Source organism: Ochotona princeps, chromosome 6 (assembly GCF_030435755.1).
Source record: "Ochotona princeps isolate mOchPri1 chromosome 6, mOchPri1.hap1, whole genome shotgun sequence".
Taxonomy (NCBI): domain Eukaryota; kingdom Metazoa; phylum Chordata; class Mammalia; order Lagomorpha; family Ochotonidae; genus Ochotona; species Ochotona princeps.
In genome coordinates this window covers 2,407,125-2,426,897 of record NC_080837.1, presented here as the reverse complement: position 1 = coordinate 2,426,897, position 19,773 = coordinate 2,407,125, and the positions used below count along the sequence as shown (strand labels likewise).

At 41.6% G+C, this 19,773-nt stretch overlaps 1 protein-coding gene across 1 annotated transcript in view; it reads right to left on the bottom strand.

Moving 5' to 3' along the window:
• MYO9A (myosin IXA) overlaps nucleotides 1-19,773 on the bottom strand; it is a 235,314-nt gene that overhangs the window by 145,299 nt on the left and 70,242 nt on the right. Inside the window, exons 7-9 of the mRNA XM_058665444.1 lie at nucleotides 16,429-16,526; nucleotides 11,423-11,549; nucleotides 108-197 (exon numbers count right to left, since the gene is read on the bottom strand). Coding sequence (XP_058521427.1) covers nucleotides 108-197; nucleotides 11,423-11,549; nucleotides 16,429-16,526 — 315 coding nt within the window. The remainder of the gene's footprint in view (nucleotides 1-107; nucleotides 198-11,422; nucleotides 11,550-16,428; nucleotides 16,527-19,773) is intronic.

Below are 19,773 nucleotides of genomic sequence, written 5' to 3'. Positions count from 1 at the left end.
TCAAATTAGACACGTTCAGAATATACTTTTGCTGCTGTTGTTTTCATTTTTCAAGAGAAACAAATCACAAACGTCTCAAAAATTGATTTCATAGGAAATGTACTCACCTCTGCCAACTTGTATGGTAAGATAAGCTTTTCTCCCACTGTCACCGTTTTCCGCGTCACTAATGCTTCAAACAGCAACTCTTCTTTAACCTGCACGACAGAAAATGCAAGTCCTATATAGAACACTGAAGACAATGGGCTGAATCATTCTATTGAAAACTCAGAGAAGTATTTCCATGAAATTAGCAAATATACAATTAAAAAAGCAAAAAAAAAAAACCAACAAAACTAGGCAATTTTAGTATTAGTCAACATAGGATTTAGGTGTCCCACTCACCAGGAACTCTACCTCATCCAAAAATGAGAGAGAGAGAGAGAGAGACAGGGAGCTAGAGAGAGAAAGAGAGAAGCAAAGAGACGAAAGGAAAACAGTTCAAAACACATCTTTAAAAAAAAAAAAAAAAAAAAAAAAAAAAAAAAAAAAAAACACCTCTTTTCTTTTGTTTAGCCAGAGTTACTACATGGGCAGCAGGTACCCAACTACCTGAGCCATCCCTGCCACTTCCCATGGTCTGCTGCTATGGGAAATTCAGGCTGGGAGTCAGAGCTGCTGGGAAGCAAACCCAGGTACCCAGATGAAAGAAGTGGGCTCCTTAACCAGCATCGTTAACACTTAACACATTAAAAGTCCTCCCTAGCAGGACTTTTTAATTTAGAAAGTTTACTTTTTTATCATAATGGAGAAACGTGCATGACTGTGCAGAACACAGGAAACACAGAACAGTACAAGCAAATATAATCTCTTAGTGCATGTAAGGCCTACAGTGACAGCACTGCTCCAACCACAGGAATATCAGTGGGTACCTCTTACAGCCCAGATGTTTAATTTTATCTGTGGATGTTAAACTTCAAAGATAAAGCTGATGTTTCTTGCGTCCCAAGTCTAGGCCCAGAGGTAAATACTATAATGATTCTGGCATGTATGAGGTTGATTCCTGTTTTTACGTTATATGTATTAAATGTATTCACAAACATTGTTGCCCTAACAAATGTTCTTCACTTTTCACCTATAATAGTACATAACAGTATGTTTTTTAGATCTAACTATGCTGATAAATTGGATTAATATTAATAGCATCCCAGCAGATAAAATCGATTCTCTTATTTACATTCTTTACAAGTACATTCACATTATTTAATTATAATTCTGCACAACTAAAAAACTACAAATTCACTTGTTACACATGAGTTCACCCAACCATGGGGCTGCCAGGTGTATGTACACATTTGCTGGTGGACAGGGTTCTGGTGAGCACCTACAGACAAGGTTGATCACTTTTCTCTCTCGGTAGCAACAGAGTTCTATTTCTTCAAAGCTTAACTATACGTTTGAATTTTGCCAAACTTGTGAGCATAAAATTGTGCCCAAAAACACATTTTTAAAAAGCATCTATACACAGTAAATATAAAACACTGATAAAGTTGTATACACATAGGAACATAAAAATACATCAAGCAAAAGTTTAGATTATAATGAGTCTGAATATAAAATTAAAGAATGGAGCATTACTACTCGCAATCTGATAGGCCAGTAAGTTTTTAAACACCTTCTTCCAAAAAATCAGTGACTCAGCACTTCAATTTTAAAAATTGAATATTTGAAGCACATCACCTTGACAAAATGCATTGAAACGAAAAATGAATCACCATATTTCCATATAAAAGCCCAACACTATAAACATTTAGGCCCTTTGACATATAAAAATATCAGATAACAAAAATGATTTTAAAATGTGATAAAAGGTTTAGTGCGGTAACCTAGCAGCTAAAGTCCTTGCCTTGCCCGCACCAGGATCCCATACAGGTGCTGGTTCTAATCCCAGTGTACCCACTTCCCATCCAGCTCCCTGCTTGTGGCCTGAGGAAGCAGTTGAGGACGGACAAAAACCTTGATGCCCTGGCACCCCTGTGGGAGACCTAGGAGAAGCTCCTGACTCCTGGCTTTGAATCAGCTCAGCTCCAGCCATTGCAGTCACTTGGGAAGTGAATCAACGGAAGGAAGATCTTACTCTCTGTCTCTCCTCCTGTTTATCTGCTTTTCCAATAAAAACAAAATAAATCTTTTAAAAAAATGTGATAAAAACCTAAGTAATATTGTAAGGTATGTACTGTTTATTTATTTGAAAGCCAGAGATAGCGAAACAGATAGCATCACTCCCAGACCCCCAAAAGAGGCAGGACTAGAAAAGGCCAACCAGAACTCCAAGGACACATGCCATCATCACTGCCTCCATCGTCACGGCCTCCATCGTCATGGCCTTCATGTGCAAACCTAGTAAGTACCCTGGGAGGCCAACTAGAGCCCCAAGGACACACGCCATCATCACTGCCTCCATCATCACTGTCTCTATGTGCAAACCTAGTAAGTACCCTGGGAGCAATGCATGTGTCCCGAGCTGCACCCAAATGCTTCCCACCGTGAAGGTTAAACATTTCAGAATAAATGATCAACAACTTTTTCAGGAGGAATAATGTGAGCTACAAACAGCAGAGAATAATGGTCATTTCCACATACTTGAGGAAAGAATATCATACACTGAAACTCATCAGTTCATCACATCAATAAAGCATGCTCTCTCTCTCTCAGTATAAATATATATTAAATGTATATTTAATTTTATACATATTTATATATTTGTATATGGTGTGAAATATTTAATTTTAAAAATAAAAATACTAAATATAGATTTATATTTTAAAAATATTTAAAATACTGCCAAATTTCTACACCTTGGACTGTATCCCAGAATAATTCTAACTTATGTTAAAAAGGGTATATGCACAAAATACCTGTCACAGAACAATTCTGCAAATATAAAAACAAAATAATCACCAAATTCACAATTATTTTTCTTTTGTGATGGTGCAGGATACAAGTGGATTTCCGTCTTATACAAAATCTTATTAACTGAGTGAGAATTTGAGTAAGTGCTTATTATTTTGCATTTTACACAATATGTATATTATATACTATATATGTTCCTCATAACTTAGAGGAAAATAAAGTAAAACAGAAGTAAATAATAAAATGATACAACAGATAAATCCATATAAAAATTAAGGAACACAAAGGAAAACACAGAGAATTTTTAAATAACAACATTAATAAACTATTTAAAAAGAAACGAAGTTGATCAATTTTAAAGACCAGTATTGTAGCTCATCAGCCTAAGCCACCGCTTGCAAAGACAGCATCTCACACTGGGGTGTCAGAGTCAAAGTTCAAGCTACTCCACTTCTTTTTTTTTTTTTAAAGATTTATTTATTTTTATTACAAAGTCAGATATACAGAGAGGAGAAGAGACAGAGAGGCAGATCTTCTGTCCGATGATTCACTCCCCAAGTGACCGCAACAGCCTCAGTGGCTGAGCCAATCCAAAGCCAGGAGCCAGGAACCTCCTCCAGGTCTCCCACGCGGGTGCAGGGTCCCAAGGATTTGGGCCGTCCTCGCCTGCTTTCCCAGGCCACAGGCAGGGAGCTGGATGGGAAGTGGAGCTGCAGGGATTAGAACCAGAGCCCATATGGGATCCTGGCACGTTCAAGGCGAGGACTTAAGCCACTAGGCCACGGCGCAGGGCCCCAAGTTCAAGCTACTCCACTTCTAATCCAACTTTTTGCTAAAACACCTGGGGATACAGTGAAAGATGGTCAAATCTTGGGCCACTATCATCTCTGTGGGAGCCAAAGGTAAAGTTCCTAATTGCTACGTTTGGTTGGGTCCAGACCTGGCTGTTGCGACCATCTGGGAAGTGAACTGGAAGATGGAAGACCTCTCTGTTTCTCTGTGTCTTTCTGCCTTCACATAAATAAACAACTCTTTAATTAGTATATGGCAGCACAGCAAAGAAATCCTCCCGCCTGCAGCACTGATGTCCCATTTTGGTGCCACTTCCAGTCCCAGTTGTTCCACTTCTGATCCAATCTCCTGTTTGTTTGGAGCCTGGGAAAATGGTGGAGGATGGTTCAAATCCTTGGACCCTGCATCCACATGGTAGACTTGGATAACAGCTGCTATTTTCCAGCACCTACACTCAGATCAGATCAGCTCTGGCCACTGTAGCCATTTAGGGAGTCAACCAGCAGAAGATAGATACACAGATATCTCTCTCTCTCTCTCTCTCTCTCTCTCTCTCCTTGTTCTCTTTATCCCTCCAACTATTTCAAATAAAATAAATAAATCATTAAAGAAATAAATTTTAAACTTTTAAAATATTATCACAAAAAAAAACAAAGTAGCAAAATAACTCAAGAAAGATTTTAAAACTCTAAAAGGTTAGTTAACATAAAAGAAACGGAGAAGACATCAAAAAAAGTTGCTCATAAGGGTTTAATAGGTCTCAGGCTCCTACACAAATATATTATTCTCTGCTGATGACCTTTCTTCTAAACACAAATCAGAGAACAAAGGATGAATACTTTGATCATCTAAGGGAGCGAGGCGAATGCTGGCACTGAACCTCCTAGTAACTGTACACACGCACATAAAGCACACTAGTCTTGCTGATTATACTTTGTAATCATTCCAACAAAATATTACTGAATTCATGATGCCTAAGTTAGCTATCTCCAACATTTTCAAAATATTCTAAGTTGTACATGTATGACTAAAAATTCAACTTTCTTAATACCAGTGAGAAACTGATATGTGCATTAAAAACAGATTCTTTACATTATCTCAACAGACTTGCTAAAAACTGAAAAAATTTAACAATGGTGATAATTTTTAATATATTTTATTATTGTTGTTATTATTTTAAGATACAGTTTCTCTTTTCTTTGCTCTCCCCGTCTTCCTCTGGCCTCCCTTCCCCCCTCCCCTTCTCCTTCCCCTCCACCCTGTTCCTGCCTCCTTGGAATAAACCTCCTAAGATACAAAAAAAAAAAAAAGATACAGTTTCATATTCCCTTATCCCCTCCCCAGATCCCTCCCCCCGCAGTTCCTCTATATCATTACTAACATATAGTTCTTCATACTCAGTCTTATGTCCATCATTGCGGGCATAGACAATGGCAGAGAGTCCAGCATCCTATTGTCAAGATACAGTAAACAGTTTCATTTTAAGTCCATCTTTTGGAATGGTGATAATTTTTAAATTCCATCTCAAAATTATGCTCCCAATACATTTGCTAGAACTTGCTCATCTGCCAAAATTTCACAACTACCCATCTGGCACTGGAGTCTAATTCTGTCAAGTCAAACCACCAAACTACCTGTAGAGTGCATAATCCGGGAGTGGGAGAGGCCTGGGAGGGAAATAGTGGGCTCCTCCCTCTTGGGTTACCACTTCCACGGGAGGGCACGAAAACTAGGACAGGGGCTGGGGTGGCCAGAAGATTCCCAACAGCATCTGTGTGGGCTGCATAGTGGAGCTGGTTAGATGGAACTAAGCTTTAATACCCACTGACATGTACGAGAGCCGAATGAGATGTGGGACAGACTGAACTACTGCTACACACACTGACAAACCAGGGTAGGGGGCGGACCAGGTGGGGGTTATTGTGGGTCGCTCCGACTAGGCTGCAGCTCCCACTGGTTTATGCGAGGACCGAGTATGTGCTGGGCAGAACCAGGCTAGACTGCAACACCCATTGGTTCCAGTAGAAGTCGTGGCTGGAATTAGAACCAACCCAGCAACTGCAACCACCAGCTGATCAGGGCAATGGACTGTACCCGGCCCTGTACTTGCTAATACATACAAGAATCTGGTCTGAGAACACCTCAGACAAAGTTTCTTTGGAGATCACCCCAATCGAAATGCTGGACTCAGAACCCTAACCAAGAAAACACAGAAGACAGAACAGGTCAATCAACCACCTCAGCTATATATTAGCAGCGAAATATGGGGCAAATGGAGACTCTATGATGGAATATGTCAATCAGTGGATTCTTTAAAGACCTCATCATGCTTAGAGTGGCAAGATTGGCAGCGATTCATAACTGGTGAACTATCAAAACCACTTGAGCAAGAACCTCGGAGCATGCCCTACATCCGGGACCTGGGGTGGGAAATTGGGTGGGCCTTCTCCCTTAATACCCCTGTTTAAACATGAAGGAAACAATATGGAAATAACAGTCTTACCCACTTTCCTATAGCCCTTGAACATTTTTTACCCTAATTAACTATGTAAAGATTGTCAAAAATATAATTTAAAAAAAGATTATTAAAAAATTAAATTAAATTAATATGTAATACTTATATTTGTTCCTCCAAACTAAATCAGTATTTATTATTGAATTGAATCACTTTGGAAAGCAGCCAATACTAAATTAAATCTTAAGAATTTAATTACACCAGTTATTGCACTTATCTTTATATTTTATAACAACCAAACCCTGAAAAGTTGCAATTACTGTCAATGTTAGGGGGCCAAGAGTCCAACACTCATCAAAATAACTTCTAAGAAATACCCACAGGCAAGCACCTCCAGTTCCTCCTATATCACACTAAACCTCAATCCTAGAATCATAGCACTCTTTACAGAAGAAGAAATTTAAATGTGTTGATTCATTTTATTTAAATTGAAAGGAGAGTATGACAGGCAAACAAAGCTCCTACCCACTGGTTAACTTACCAACTGACCACAACAATCTGGACTGGGCCAAGCTGAAGCTGGGAACAGAACACTCAATCCAGGGCTTCCACTCAAGTGGCAGACCTTAACATAATTGAATCATTGCCTGCTGGTTCTCAAGCTGTACCACAGCAGAAAGCTAAAATCAGGAGGGAAGCCAGAACTCCAATCCAGGTAATCCTAAAGGGAATGTGGGCTATTGGACACAGGTATCCCAAACAGTGTCAAATGCAGACCCCACAACAAGGAATTTCAGATACTTGTGTTCAAAAGAGAGATCACTGATCAAATCAATTTGTCATTAGTTTGCTTCTGATACAGATAAGCCCTATTCACAGAAGTGGCTTGAGTTTCTCTCTTAATCTCACTTTTCTCTTATTAGGTTCTCCCCCAAAAGGAGTACTGTACTATCAACACTGGGCACTTACTCAAGGCTTGGACTTTCACACAGGACTACTGGTAAATGTGCTGTACTGTTATAATAGCAATGCTTGATGAAAATATTATATGAGGGCCCGGCGGCGTGGACTAGTGGCTAAAGTCCTCGCCCTAAACGCCCCGGGATCCCATGTGGGCGCCAGTTCTAATCCCAGCAGACCTGCTTCCCATCCAGCTCCCTGCTTGTGGCCTGGGAAAGCAGTCGAGGACGGCCCAAGTCTTTGGGACCCTGCACCCGCGTTGGAGACCTGGAGGAGGTTCCAGGTTCCCGGCTTCGGATCAGCGCGCACCAGCCATTGCACTAACTTGGGGAGTGAATCATCGGACGGAAAATCTTCCTCTCTCTCTCTCCTCTCTGTATATCTGACTTTGTAATAAAAGTAAACAAATCTTTTTTTAAAAAAAATAAAATATCATACGAAACATCTTTTATTGTTCAACCCTCATGATTCTCAAAATCACAACATTCTGAGAGGACGATCTGAACTTCGTGCCAATGAAAGAAAAATTCAGTTTCAATTCAAGGGAACTTTCTCCCTCCCCTTCTGCCAGGCCTAGCATGCCAACTAAAGTTAATAAGCAATGGCTAGTCACATTCAGAGAAACATAAATATTGGCCTAGTTAAGTAGAAGACATTCACTGTTCTCAAAAGAGCAGTATAATTGACAGGAACTTGTAAACAATTAATTGTATGCCTACCCCGGGCCCGGCACTGTGGCCTAGCGGCTAAACTCCTCGCCTTGAACGCGCCAGGATCCCATAAAGGCACTGGTTCTAATCCCGGTGGCCCTGCTTCCCATCCAGCTCCCTGCTTGTGGCCTGGGAAAGCAGTCGAGGACAGCCCAAAAGCCTTGGGACCCTGCACCCCTGTGGGAGACCTGGAGGAGGTTCCTGTTCCCGGCTACAGGATCAGCACAGCACCAGCCGTTGCAGTCACTTGGGGAGTGAATCATCGGACAGAAGATCTGCCTCTCTGTCTCTCCTCCTCTCTGTATATCTGACTTTGTAATAAAAATAAATCTTAAAAAAAAAAAACCCTACCCCAACACCCAACATAGAATAATGCTCTATGCATGGGGAGTCAATTTGGACAATATAATAAACTCAAATCCCATGAAATGGCATATGAACCTAGAGTTGAAAAATTACTAACATTTAATATAAAAAAGCAAGTAATTCATATTTACCCAAAATAGGAAACAACTCAAGATGTCCTTCAATAAGTAAATAGATAAACAAATCACACATCTACATAATATGATATCCACAGGTAAAAAGAGATTAGCTATCAAACCCCACATATACTGGGTGAATCTTTTGGTAAGTGTATTGATTTTGCGCTGGTGTAGGTAAAACCACCACTTGGAATGCCATTCTGGCACACCAATTCAAGATCCTACTGCTTTGCTTGTGATCCAGCTCCCTGCAAATCTTGAGAAAAGCAGTGGGTGATGGCCCAAGTTCCTCTCATCCAGCTGGAAACCCAAATGGAGTTAGTTCCAAGCTCCTGGCTCCAGCCCGGCCATTTGAGGAATAAACCAGAAGATGGAGGATCTCTTTCTATCTCACTCACTTGCTTGCCTCTTTCTCTCTCTTCTCTGTCACTCTTTCAAACGAACAAACAAAAGCACAGAAAGAGAGAGAGAGAGAGAGAGAAAGACAAAAATATCTGATCCTGTGGTTCACTCCCCAGATGATAGCAACAGCAGGCGCTGCACCACAATAAAGTCAGGAACCAGGAATTCAGCGCAGTTCTCTCACCTAAGGAGGGACCCCAGCGCTTGGCGCAGCACCATTTTATCTTCTAGGATATGTATTAGCAAGAACCTGGACTTCGAAGACGATCTGGACCGCAATACAGAACTGTTGAACTATCAAAACCACTTGAGCAGGATCCTCGAAGCATGTCCCACATCAGGGACCCTGGGATGGTTGGGAGGCTGGGTGTGACTTCTCCCCTTATCTCTCTCCTCCTCCAGACACAGCAAGGAAAGAAGAGAATGTGAAAACAAAATGGTCTCACCCACCTTCCTCTAGCCCTTGACCTTTTGTACCCTAATCAATTATGTAAAAATTATCATAAATTTAAAAAAAAAAAAAGAAGAGGATCTGAAACCCAAGCTCAGGACACTCCAATATTGGATGCAGGTGCCTCAAGTGGCATATTAACCACAGCATCAAATGCTTGCCCTGGTAGGAGCATGGTAGGAAATGAGGAACTTTATGTCCCCTTTGACCTATGAGGAAAAAAGTATACTACTTTTTCTTTCCTCTTACCCCAATACTCCATTTTCAAATTAAATAAACAAAATCTTACATCAAGAAGCCATAAGCAAGAAGAGGGGAAAATTAGTGAAGTATCATAATATTATATAGTTTCGTGTAGAAATATTCACCCTCTTCAAGACACGCAGGAATGATGGTTGCCTGGGGCAAATGGCAGGCAGCGGAAAGAGCTCCACTCACCTGCATGTCAGCACATTTAGCAACAGAGGGGCAAGTGTCAGGACAGTGCTGGCATTTTGCAGATACCACAGAAAAAAATAAAGACAGCATGAGCTTTTAAAAGTCATATCCCAACGGGAGGAGGCAAAGCTGACAGGGGAATGTGGGCTCCCCTGCTGGACAACTACTTCCATTGGAAAGCGTGAGTCAGGATGGGGGCAGATCAGACTAGGCAGGGCTATAACACCTGTGGGCCTCATGTGAGCTAGATAAGGGAAGGGTCACAGTAGGCTGACTGTTCTGACTGGTGCAAGCAAAACTTAGAGTGGGTGAGGGTTGGCTGGGTTTAGTCGCAGCATTAGCTGGCAGAGGCTGGCACTGGGAGCTAATTCTGTCAAGTCAAATGCCAGAACTACCTGGAGAGTGCATAATCTCGGAGTGGGTGTGGCCTAGAAGGGAAATAGTGGGAACCTCCCTCGGGGTTACCACTCTCACTGGACAGCACGAAAACCAGGACAGGGGCAGGGGTGGCTAAACAGAAAGGTGTAGGCTAGACAATAGGTGTATGGGCTGGATAGTAGGCTGGTTGGGTTGAACTAGGCTTCAATGCCCATTAACATGTGCGAGACCTAAATGGGATGTGGGACAGACTGGACAAGCCTGTGTGGTACATACTGGCAAGCATGGGAACCAGGGTAGAGAGCAGAACCGGTGGGGGTTATGGGGAGTCGCCCCAACTAGGCTGCAGCTGCAACTGGTTTGCATGAGGACCGAGTATGAAGTGGGGAAGTGGGTAGGATCGAACTGGGCTACAACACCCGTTGGTTCATGAGGAAGATAAGGTTGGAAACAGAACGAACCCAGCAATCCCAACGACCAGCATGTGCATAAGCTGATTGGTGTGAGGGACAGTGTTAGAGTCTGTACTAGCAAACTCGCACAAGAATCAGGCCTGGGATCTCAGATGAAGTTTCTTTGGAAATCTCTCCAACTGAACTGCTGATCTTAGAACCCCAACCATGAAGAGACCGTCAGCCAGTGGACTCTGAATAGGTTTCATGGCGACTGGAACTGCGAGATTGGCAGCAATCCAGAACTGATGAACTATCAAAACTGTACGAGCAGGACCCTCGGAGCGTGCCTCCCGTTGGGGATCTGGGATGGGTGGGAGGTTGGGTGAGACTTTTCCCTTTGTTACTCCCCTAACCCCAGATACAGGGAAAAATGATAATATTAGTGTGGAAACAATGGTATTACCCACTTTCACCCTGTAGCCCTTGACTCTATGTACCCTAATCAACTAAGTAAGATTATTAAAAAATAATTAAAAAAAAAGAAAAAACAAAAAAACACAAATATTTATGATGGACAGATCATTACTACTGTTTGTAATAATATGCCTTAAAACCTGTGGAAAATTTAGTATAAAGTATAAAACACCAAAATCAGGCAAAGATGAAATGATAGTCCAATAAGAAATTAAATTTCAGCACAATAGTACAAAGTTGTAAATTCTATTGTTGTTATAAAATATGTATGTCCTTGCCTAATTTTATTCTCTAATCTTTATTAGTTTGTTATATAAAAGGAAGTGATACTGAAAAAGACAGCACCACTTCTGCTTGTAAACCCATCAGAAGACGTGAACAACTCTAAAGTAGTACACCACAAAGTAATCCAATTATTTAATATCTGAAGAGAAATTTCAAATAAACTTTAATTAGGCAATTCTTAATCATTTAGCATGAAAAAAAATAAAAGTCATATCCCATTAACACCTATAAAATACTTAAATAGTTTTTTTTTAAATGAGGCATTATCCAGCACTTGAAGTGAGAACTGAGACCATGACACTCACTTCTAACAATTCTGAGACAATGGGCAGAACTTCAGGATTACAGATGTCAATGGAGTCATCCCGGTAGGTCTTCTTCTTGTAACAGATATTACCCAAGTGTAGAATTGCCGAGAGGAGAGAGAAGATCCTATGAATATAAAAGCACAAATTACAGCTTTTTCAAGTGCAATCTCATGGTTTCATTCCAAAACACCAGGTAATCAATTAACTAGTAAAGACAGTAAATTTTCAGAAAAAGAAAATTATAGGAATACTAATTATAACTAGAATTTTCTAGGTACTTTCTTCATGTCACAGAGTGCTTTACAAGAATATACTTTCAGTATTATACCACTTCCTGATGACTCTCAAGAGGACTTCATGCTACTACCTCTACATACTATACTTTAAAACCAGCAATCAGCATTGTGGTGTAGTAGAGTAAGCTACCACCTGTAATGATAACGTTGCAGACAAACATTGGTTCACTGTGGCTGCTCCACTTCTTCCTGCTCCCTACTAATGATTTGGGAAAAGCAGAAGATGATCCAAGTATGTGGCCTCTTGTCACCCAAAACTGGGAGACTCAGAAGAAGCCCTTGGCTCCTCACTTCAGCCTGGCACAACACTGGCCACGGTGCCATTTGGGAAGTAAAGTGGCAGAGCAAAGATCTCTCTGTCTCTCCCCCTCTTTCCTTAACTCTAAGATTTAAGTAAATACATAATCTTCGAAAAAACATTTTTAAACAAAATCAAACTATTTTTAACAGTTGAAAAGGTTGGTTCCATTGTTGTCCCCACATTCTGTGTTCAACAATCAGCATGTTAATGTTTTCACACAAGTAGGTCACACAAGGTCTCTCCATTAAAAACAAATGTCAGGGGCCCGGCGGCGTGGCCTAGCGGCTAAAGTCCTCGCCTTGAAAGCCCCGGGATCCCATACGGGCACAAGTTCTAATCCCGGCAGCTCCACTTCCCATCCAACTCCCTGCTTGTGGCCTGGGAAAGCAGTTGAGGACGGCCCAATGCATTGGGACCCTGCACCCGTGTGGGAGACCCGGAAGAGGTTCCAGGTTCCCGGCATCGGATCGGCGCGCATCGGCCCGTTGCGGCTCACTTGGGGAGTGAATCATCGGATGGAAGATCTTCCTCTCTGTCTCTCCTCCTCTCTGTATATCTGGCTGTAATAAAATGAATAAATCTTTAAAAAAAAAAAAATGTCAGATACAAAATTTGAAGCATCATAAAGCATATGAATAAAAGATTTTAAGAAAGGAATAATGATTCTTATTCACAAAAAGCTTCTCACCTTCTGCTGGGCGGTACTCAGAAACAACTATACTAAAAGGTAGGATACTTAAACACAAAAGGGGAAAAAAATCAAAACTAAGAAAAAAATCACCAAAGAGATAGATTATATGGCAATGTAGCATAGTGAGTGAAACCACTTTCTGCAACATCAGCCTTCCATACAGGTGAGCTTGTGTCCTGGCTGCTCCGCCTTTGACCCAGCTCCCTGACAGCTCAAGATTGGATCAATGCAGTTGTTTAACAGGCTAATCCTCTGAAAAACAAAGAAAAGATGGCCCAAGTGCTGGGATACCTTCCATCCAGAAGTGGGAGGCAAAGATGAAACTCCCTGCTGGCTCTTGACTTCCTCAGCCTAGCCCTGGCTGGTGCAGCTGTCTAAGTGGTAAAACAGCAGATGCAAGATTTCTTTCTTTCCCTCTTCCTCAGTAACTCTGCCTTTCAAATAAGTAAATATATATATATATATATATATTTTTTTTTTTAAAAAAAAGGGCAGAACATGGACAATTATTTTAAGAAAACAGGCTTAAATTAACCCTTCAAAATTTTAGCCACCCACAAGGTTACATTAAATATTCTGGGAGGCGTTAACTTCAGGAGACAAATGCTGTGATTTATTAGCAGTGTTTACCATGGCCATGTGGGGATAAGGGAAGCAACATGCTCTCTACCCAAAATATTAAAACTATTTCAATGAGTAGAAGAGACATGAATATCATTACAAATGAAAGAATATTAAATGGGCCCGGTGGCGTGGCCTAGCAGCTAAAGTCCTCGCCTTGAACGCGCCAGGATCCCATATGGGCACCGGTTCTAATCCCGGCACCTCCACTTCCCATCCAGCCCCCTGCTTGTGGCCTGGGAAAGCAGTCGAGGACGGCCCAAAGCCTTGGCACCCTGCACCTGTGTGGGAGACCCGGAGGAGGTTCCTGGTTCCCGGCTTCAGATCGGTGCAGCACCGGCTGTTACGGCTCACTTGGGGAGTGAATCATCGGACGGAAGATCTTCCTCTCTGTCTCTCCTCTCTGTATATCTGACTTTGTAATAAAAATAAATAAATACTAAAAAAAAATATTAAATGTTTAGAATGAAACAAAGTTTCAGAGAACAAAACTAGACTAGTCAAAACATAAAGCCTATGTATAGGAAATATTTCAGGATAAAACTTGACCGAAAAGGAAGTGTCACACTGAAGGCCAATCTACCGGGAATTTTTCAGTAGTTTCAAGGGAAGTTTTCAGTGGTTTCCAAAAGAGAACTCAGTCACATTGGAAAGATATTTCCAACTTTTTTTTTTCTGAACACAAACAACCCTCTACTAAAATTCTCTATTTTTTTACCACAGGTTAAGTACCAGGAATAGGGACAGGCCATAGCTACCTGAGTAGCAGCAACTGGTAGAGGAGCTTGGTAAGCTCCCTGCCAGGCAACAACTCCCACCAATGACAGCGTAAAAGCCAGGCCTGGGGTAAGCCAGAGAAGGCTAGTCTCCAGCACCAGTTGACATACATGTGGGCCAGATCTAGGAGCAGGTTATTTTGGTCAAGTGCACAGCACACACCAGCACAAGCAAGAGCCAGGACAGAGTGAAGGTTAGGCCAAGTTGGATTACAACTCTTCTCAGTTCATATGAGGGCTGGTGCTGGGGGTAGCCTGGGATGCACTAGGCTGCAGCATCTACTGACAACATCTGGACTGGAGCAAGCTGGGCTGAGCCAGAATGAGCCAGGCTGAGCCAGGCTGCAGCACCTGCTGCTCAATGGCCATCTCCTGACTATGCCGTCTTAACTACTAACACATGCAAGACCAAGGCTCAGAGCAAATCTAGTAAGGGAACCTGCAGGACCCCCCTGCTGAGCCACTGCTTCCATGGGTGAGCAAAGACTGGGGTTGAGCCAGGCTAGGCTAGAATGCTGTACCAGCTGGCACATGCCGGAACCAAATGCTAGGCTTGCCCACACTTCCTTGGCAGGCAGTTAGCATCCCTCTCAATTACACAAGCAATCTTTTAAAAAAATTAAAAATAAATTTATTTATTTGAAAGGCAGAGTCAGAGATTGGAAGAGACAAATCTTCAATCCATTGGTTCACCCCCAAAATGGGAGTTAAAAAGTAAATCTTTGAAACAACAAACAAAAAGTTTGCTAACTAAAGCATCACAGCAATAACACAAAACAAACAAAAAAAAAATACAAAAGCTATTATCCTGTTACTTCTAGAATGAGCTCAACAAGAAGTGTAAAAGCTGTCATCATGAAAAGCTATGAGGTATTCATTAGCATTAAGTTACGCTTAAAAAGCTGTCCTGAGGGGAGAGTGTTGTGGCATAACAGGCAAACCCACTACCTGCAATGCAAGGATCCCAAAGGGCATTGGTTATGTCCCAGCTGCTGGATATCAGATTCAACTCCCTGTTAAATACCTAGGAAAAGCAACAGAAAATGGACCAAATGCTTGGGTCCAAGTATGAGACTCTGACACACTGGCCTGGAACGTCACTGGGAACTAAACTAACAAACGGAAGATGCTTTCTCTGTCTCTCTCTCTTCTCCTATTCCTTCTTCTCTTCGTCTCTCCCTCTCTGTAACTCTTTCAGATAGATAAATATTTTAAGACAAACTGTCCTTGGGAGTAGGTATTTGGCATACCAGTTAAACTACTACTTAGGACACCAGCATCCCATACAAAGTACCTGGGTTTAAGTTCCAGTTCCATTCCCAACTCTGATTTCCTACTAATGTGTACTCTGGGAGTTGATGATGATGGCTCAAGCACTTGTGTCCATGGCAACCACATAAGAGTCCTAGATTACGTTTACAGCTCCTGGGTTTGGCCAGACACAGTCCTGGATGTTTTGAGTATTTGAGGAATTTAAAAAAAAAATCAATTAAAGACCTCTCTGTCTCCGTCATTCAAACAAATACTATAAATGAAATGTTTAACGTGTTGAATAGTTCCTATAATTATTCTGGTGAGAGTCAGTTTATATCTGTAAATTGGGTTTCATTTAAAATTATTTTCTTCATCTTTATCTCAAACTTTACATTTTGAAATTGCTTATATTCATAATGAACAAAATGTTAACTATAACAGTACACACAAATTACACATACAGAAAAGTATGTTTCTCTAATATCTACATGATTTAAAAAGATTAGAGAAGGTTAAAACATAAATCAACAATTAAAAGTCCATATGTAACATTCAAGGTCATCAAGAATTTCTGCAGATGTTTATGAACCAAACTCACAAAAACAAGAAGTGTGGGCAACTGGTGTGATGGCTCAACTGGCTAATCCTTCACCTTCAAGCACTGGCTGCTCCACCTCCCAACCAGCTCCTTGTCAGTAGCCTGGGAAACCTGTAGACGATGGTCCAAAGCTTTGGGACACTGCATCCACAGGGGAGACCTGGAGGAACCTCCTGGCTCCTGCCTTCAGATCAGCTCAGCTCTGGCTATTGCAGCCATTTGGGAAGTGAACCATTGGAGAGATGATCTTTCTCTCTGTCTCTCATCCTCTCTGTATACCTGACTTTCCAATTTAAAGATTCCTTTACTTTTCCTGGAAAGTCAGATATACAAACAGGAGAAGCAGAGAAGAAACTGGCGTCCATATGGGATACCAGTGCAAGCAAGGTGAGGATTTAACCACTTAGACTGGCTATTACACCAGTCCCTGAAACAAAGTTTTTTAAATTTTAAAGAATAAACTCACTGTCTTCGTGTCTTGGGAAGAAATCCTACCATTTCCATGGCCAGCTGTAACCGTTCAAAATCATGCCTCAAATCTTCTCCCTCTACTGTGAAGCAATCCTGTTTATTTAAAAGAAAGAAAAACAATCAAGATCATTTACTGAAAAATAATGAGGGATATTCAAAAATACAATCATTTAAGATATATATACAAATCTATGCACAAATGCAAATTAGATTTGGCAGAGTATATGGACACAAATTCAGGAGACCTCTAATCCTATTATAGGTGTGCAAACCCATATAAAAATACCAGTATTACCTTTTTGGACTCTTTCATAAGCACTAAGATAAGGATCTCTTCTTTTTTTTTTTTTTTTTAAGGATTTATTCATTTTATTACAGCCAGATATACACAGCAGAGGAGAGACAGAGAGGAAGATCCTCCGTCCAATGATTCACTCCCCAAGTGAGCCGCAATGGACCGATGCGCGCCGATCCGATGCCGGGAACCTGGAACCTCCTCCAGGTCTCCCACGTGGGTGCAGGGTCCCAAAGCTTTGGGGCGTCCTCTCCTGCTTTCCCAGGCCACAAGCAGGGAGCTGGATGGGAAGTGGAGCTGCCGGGATTAGAACCAGCGCCCATATGGGATCCCGGGGCTTTCAAGGCGAGGACTTTAGCCGCTAGGCCACGCTGCCGGGCCCTAAGATAAGGATCTCAAAAGTGACTTAAGACTTAGCAATACTTACAAAACACTAATATCAAGTATGCTTTTAAACTGTTCTTTAGAATTCTGAAAATTCAAAGCATGAAAGAGCTCATTTATTCAATTTACATTTACCAAATATATACCACATGCAAGACACTGAGGCAGATCTTTGTGACACAAAAACAAATTTTACAGGGCCCGGTACTGTGGCCTAGCACTTAAAGTCCTAGCCTTGAACGCGCCGGGATCCCATATGAGCACCAGTTCTAATCCCGGCAGACCTGCTTCCCATCCAGTTCCCTGCTTGTGGCCTGGGAAAGCAGTCGAGGATGGCCCAATGCATTGGGACCCTGCACCCGCGTGGGAGACCTGGAGGAGGTTCCTGATTCCTGGCTTTGGATCGGCACAGCACCGGCCGTTGCGGCAAACTTGGGGAGTGAATCATTGGACGGAAGATCTTCCTCTCTTTCTCTCCTCCCCTCTGTATATCTGACTTTGTAATAAAAATAAATAAATCTTTAAAAATAAATACATAATTTTTACAAGAAACAAGAACTTAGTTTAAAAATTAATTGAGGGACCGGCGCAGTTGCCTAGTGGCTAAAGTCCTCATCTTGTATTTCCCAGGATCCCATATGAGTGCCGGTTCAAATTAATTGAAAACAAAGTAAAGGATTACTATGATGCAAAAAAAATTTTTTTAATTAATGGCTGGTTTTTCCGAATGTGGTTTGTTCATCAACTTTAAGACATCTCATATCAATAGTTCTTAATAAACTCACAGGATAAAATGAAGAAAGAATGAACTACATAGGGAAAGTACAAGAGCGCAGAACCCAGCATTTTTGAGCACAGTTTTTTTTTTTTTTTTTTTTTTTGTTTTTTTTTTTTTTTTTTAATTTTTTTTTTTTTTAAAGATTCATTCTATCTTTACTACAAAGCCAGATATACCGAGAGGAGGAGAGACAGAGAGGAAGTGGAGCCGCTGGGATAAGAACCAGCGGCCATATGGGATCAAGGCGAGGACCCCAGCCACCAGGCCACGCTGCCGAGCCCTTGAGCACAGTTTAAAGCCACTGTGATGCAGGCATCCCCCATGGGTAACAGTTCATGTCCTGACTTCTCCACTTCTGAGCCAGTACCCTAGTACAGTGTATGGGAAAATTTAGCAGAAGATGGCCCAGGTGCCCAGGCACCTACCACACACAGAGAAGACCCAGAAGTTGTTCCAGGCTGCTTTCTTTTCTTTTCTTTTTTTTTTAAGAATTATTTATTTTATTACAAAGTCAGATATACAGAGAGGAGGAAGACAGAGAGGAAGATCTTCCATCCGATGATTCACTCCCCAAGTGACAGCAACAGCCGGTGCTATGCCGATCTGAAGCCGGGAACCGATCCAAAGCCGGGAACCGATCCGAAGCCGGGAACCTGGAACCTCCTCCAGGTCTCCCACGCGGGTGCAGGGTCCCAATGCATTGGGCCGTCCTCAACTGCTTTCCCAGGCCACAAGCAGGGAGTTGGATGGGAAGTGGAGCTGCCGGGATTAGAACTTGTGCCCGTATGCGATCCCGGGGCTTTCAAGGCGAGGACTTTCGCCACTAGGCCATGCCGCCAGGCCCCCAGGCTGCTAATTTTCAACCTGGCCCAGAAGCCATTTGCAGATGGAAAATCTTTTTCTCTCTGCTTTCATATCATTTTTTTTAAGTATAAAAGCCTTCAAAATTCAGACATCTTGTAACATAGTCGAGAACAATTGTGCAGATTAAAAATATATACTACTTGTTACTGTAGCCTTGCACTCCATTTCAAAAACAGTGAAATCTTCAAGACAATAATTAAGTTTCTGAATCCCATTACTATGTGTCCTGACCTCATGACAGTTCTACAATTTAACACCAATCTTTGCAGGGACAGTACTCAACGGACACAGAAAAGTTAACTGCCTTGTTCACGGCAGATTATCAGTGATCCAAGTCCAAGAACACATGAAAGAACAATTACAGAAAAATACAAAAAGATAATCACTGAATTATTAAACAATGCATAAATACAAAAAAATTCCTTTCTCAGAAATGAAATGCTCATTCATTTTTTTTAAAAACTTTTATTGAGTATTCACCATGTATTTAAAAAAAAAACAGTTTTAGGCTCTGTAAGACTGAGTTAAGGTTTAAAATTAAACACTACATATCAGAACTCCATTAATAATATTTTATTTCTTATATAGAAATTTATACACAGTTTAAAATTTAGGGCCCGGCAGCGTGGCCTGGCGGCTAAAGTTCTCGCGGCTAAAGTCCTCACCTTGAACGCACCGGGATCGCATATGGGCACCAGTTCTAATCCCGGCAGCTCCACTTCCCATCCAGCTGCCTGCTTGTGGCCTGGGAAAGCAGTCAAGGACAGCCCAAGGCTTTGGGACCCTGCACCCGCGTGGGAGACCCGGAGGAGGTTCCTGGTTCCCGGCTTCGGATCAGTGCAGCACCGGCCATTGCGGCAAACTTGAGGAGTGAATCATTGGATGGAAGATCTTCCTCTCTGTCTCTCCTCCTCTCTGTATATCTGACTTTGTAATAAAATAAATAAATATTTTTTTAAAAAACTAGTTTAAAATTTAAATTAAGGGCCCCACGCAGTTGCCTAGTGGCTAAAGTCCTC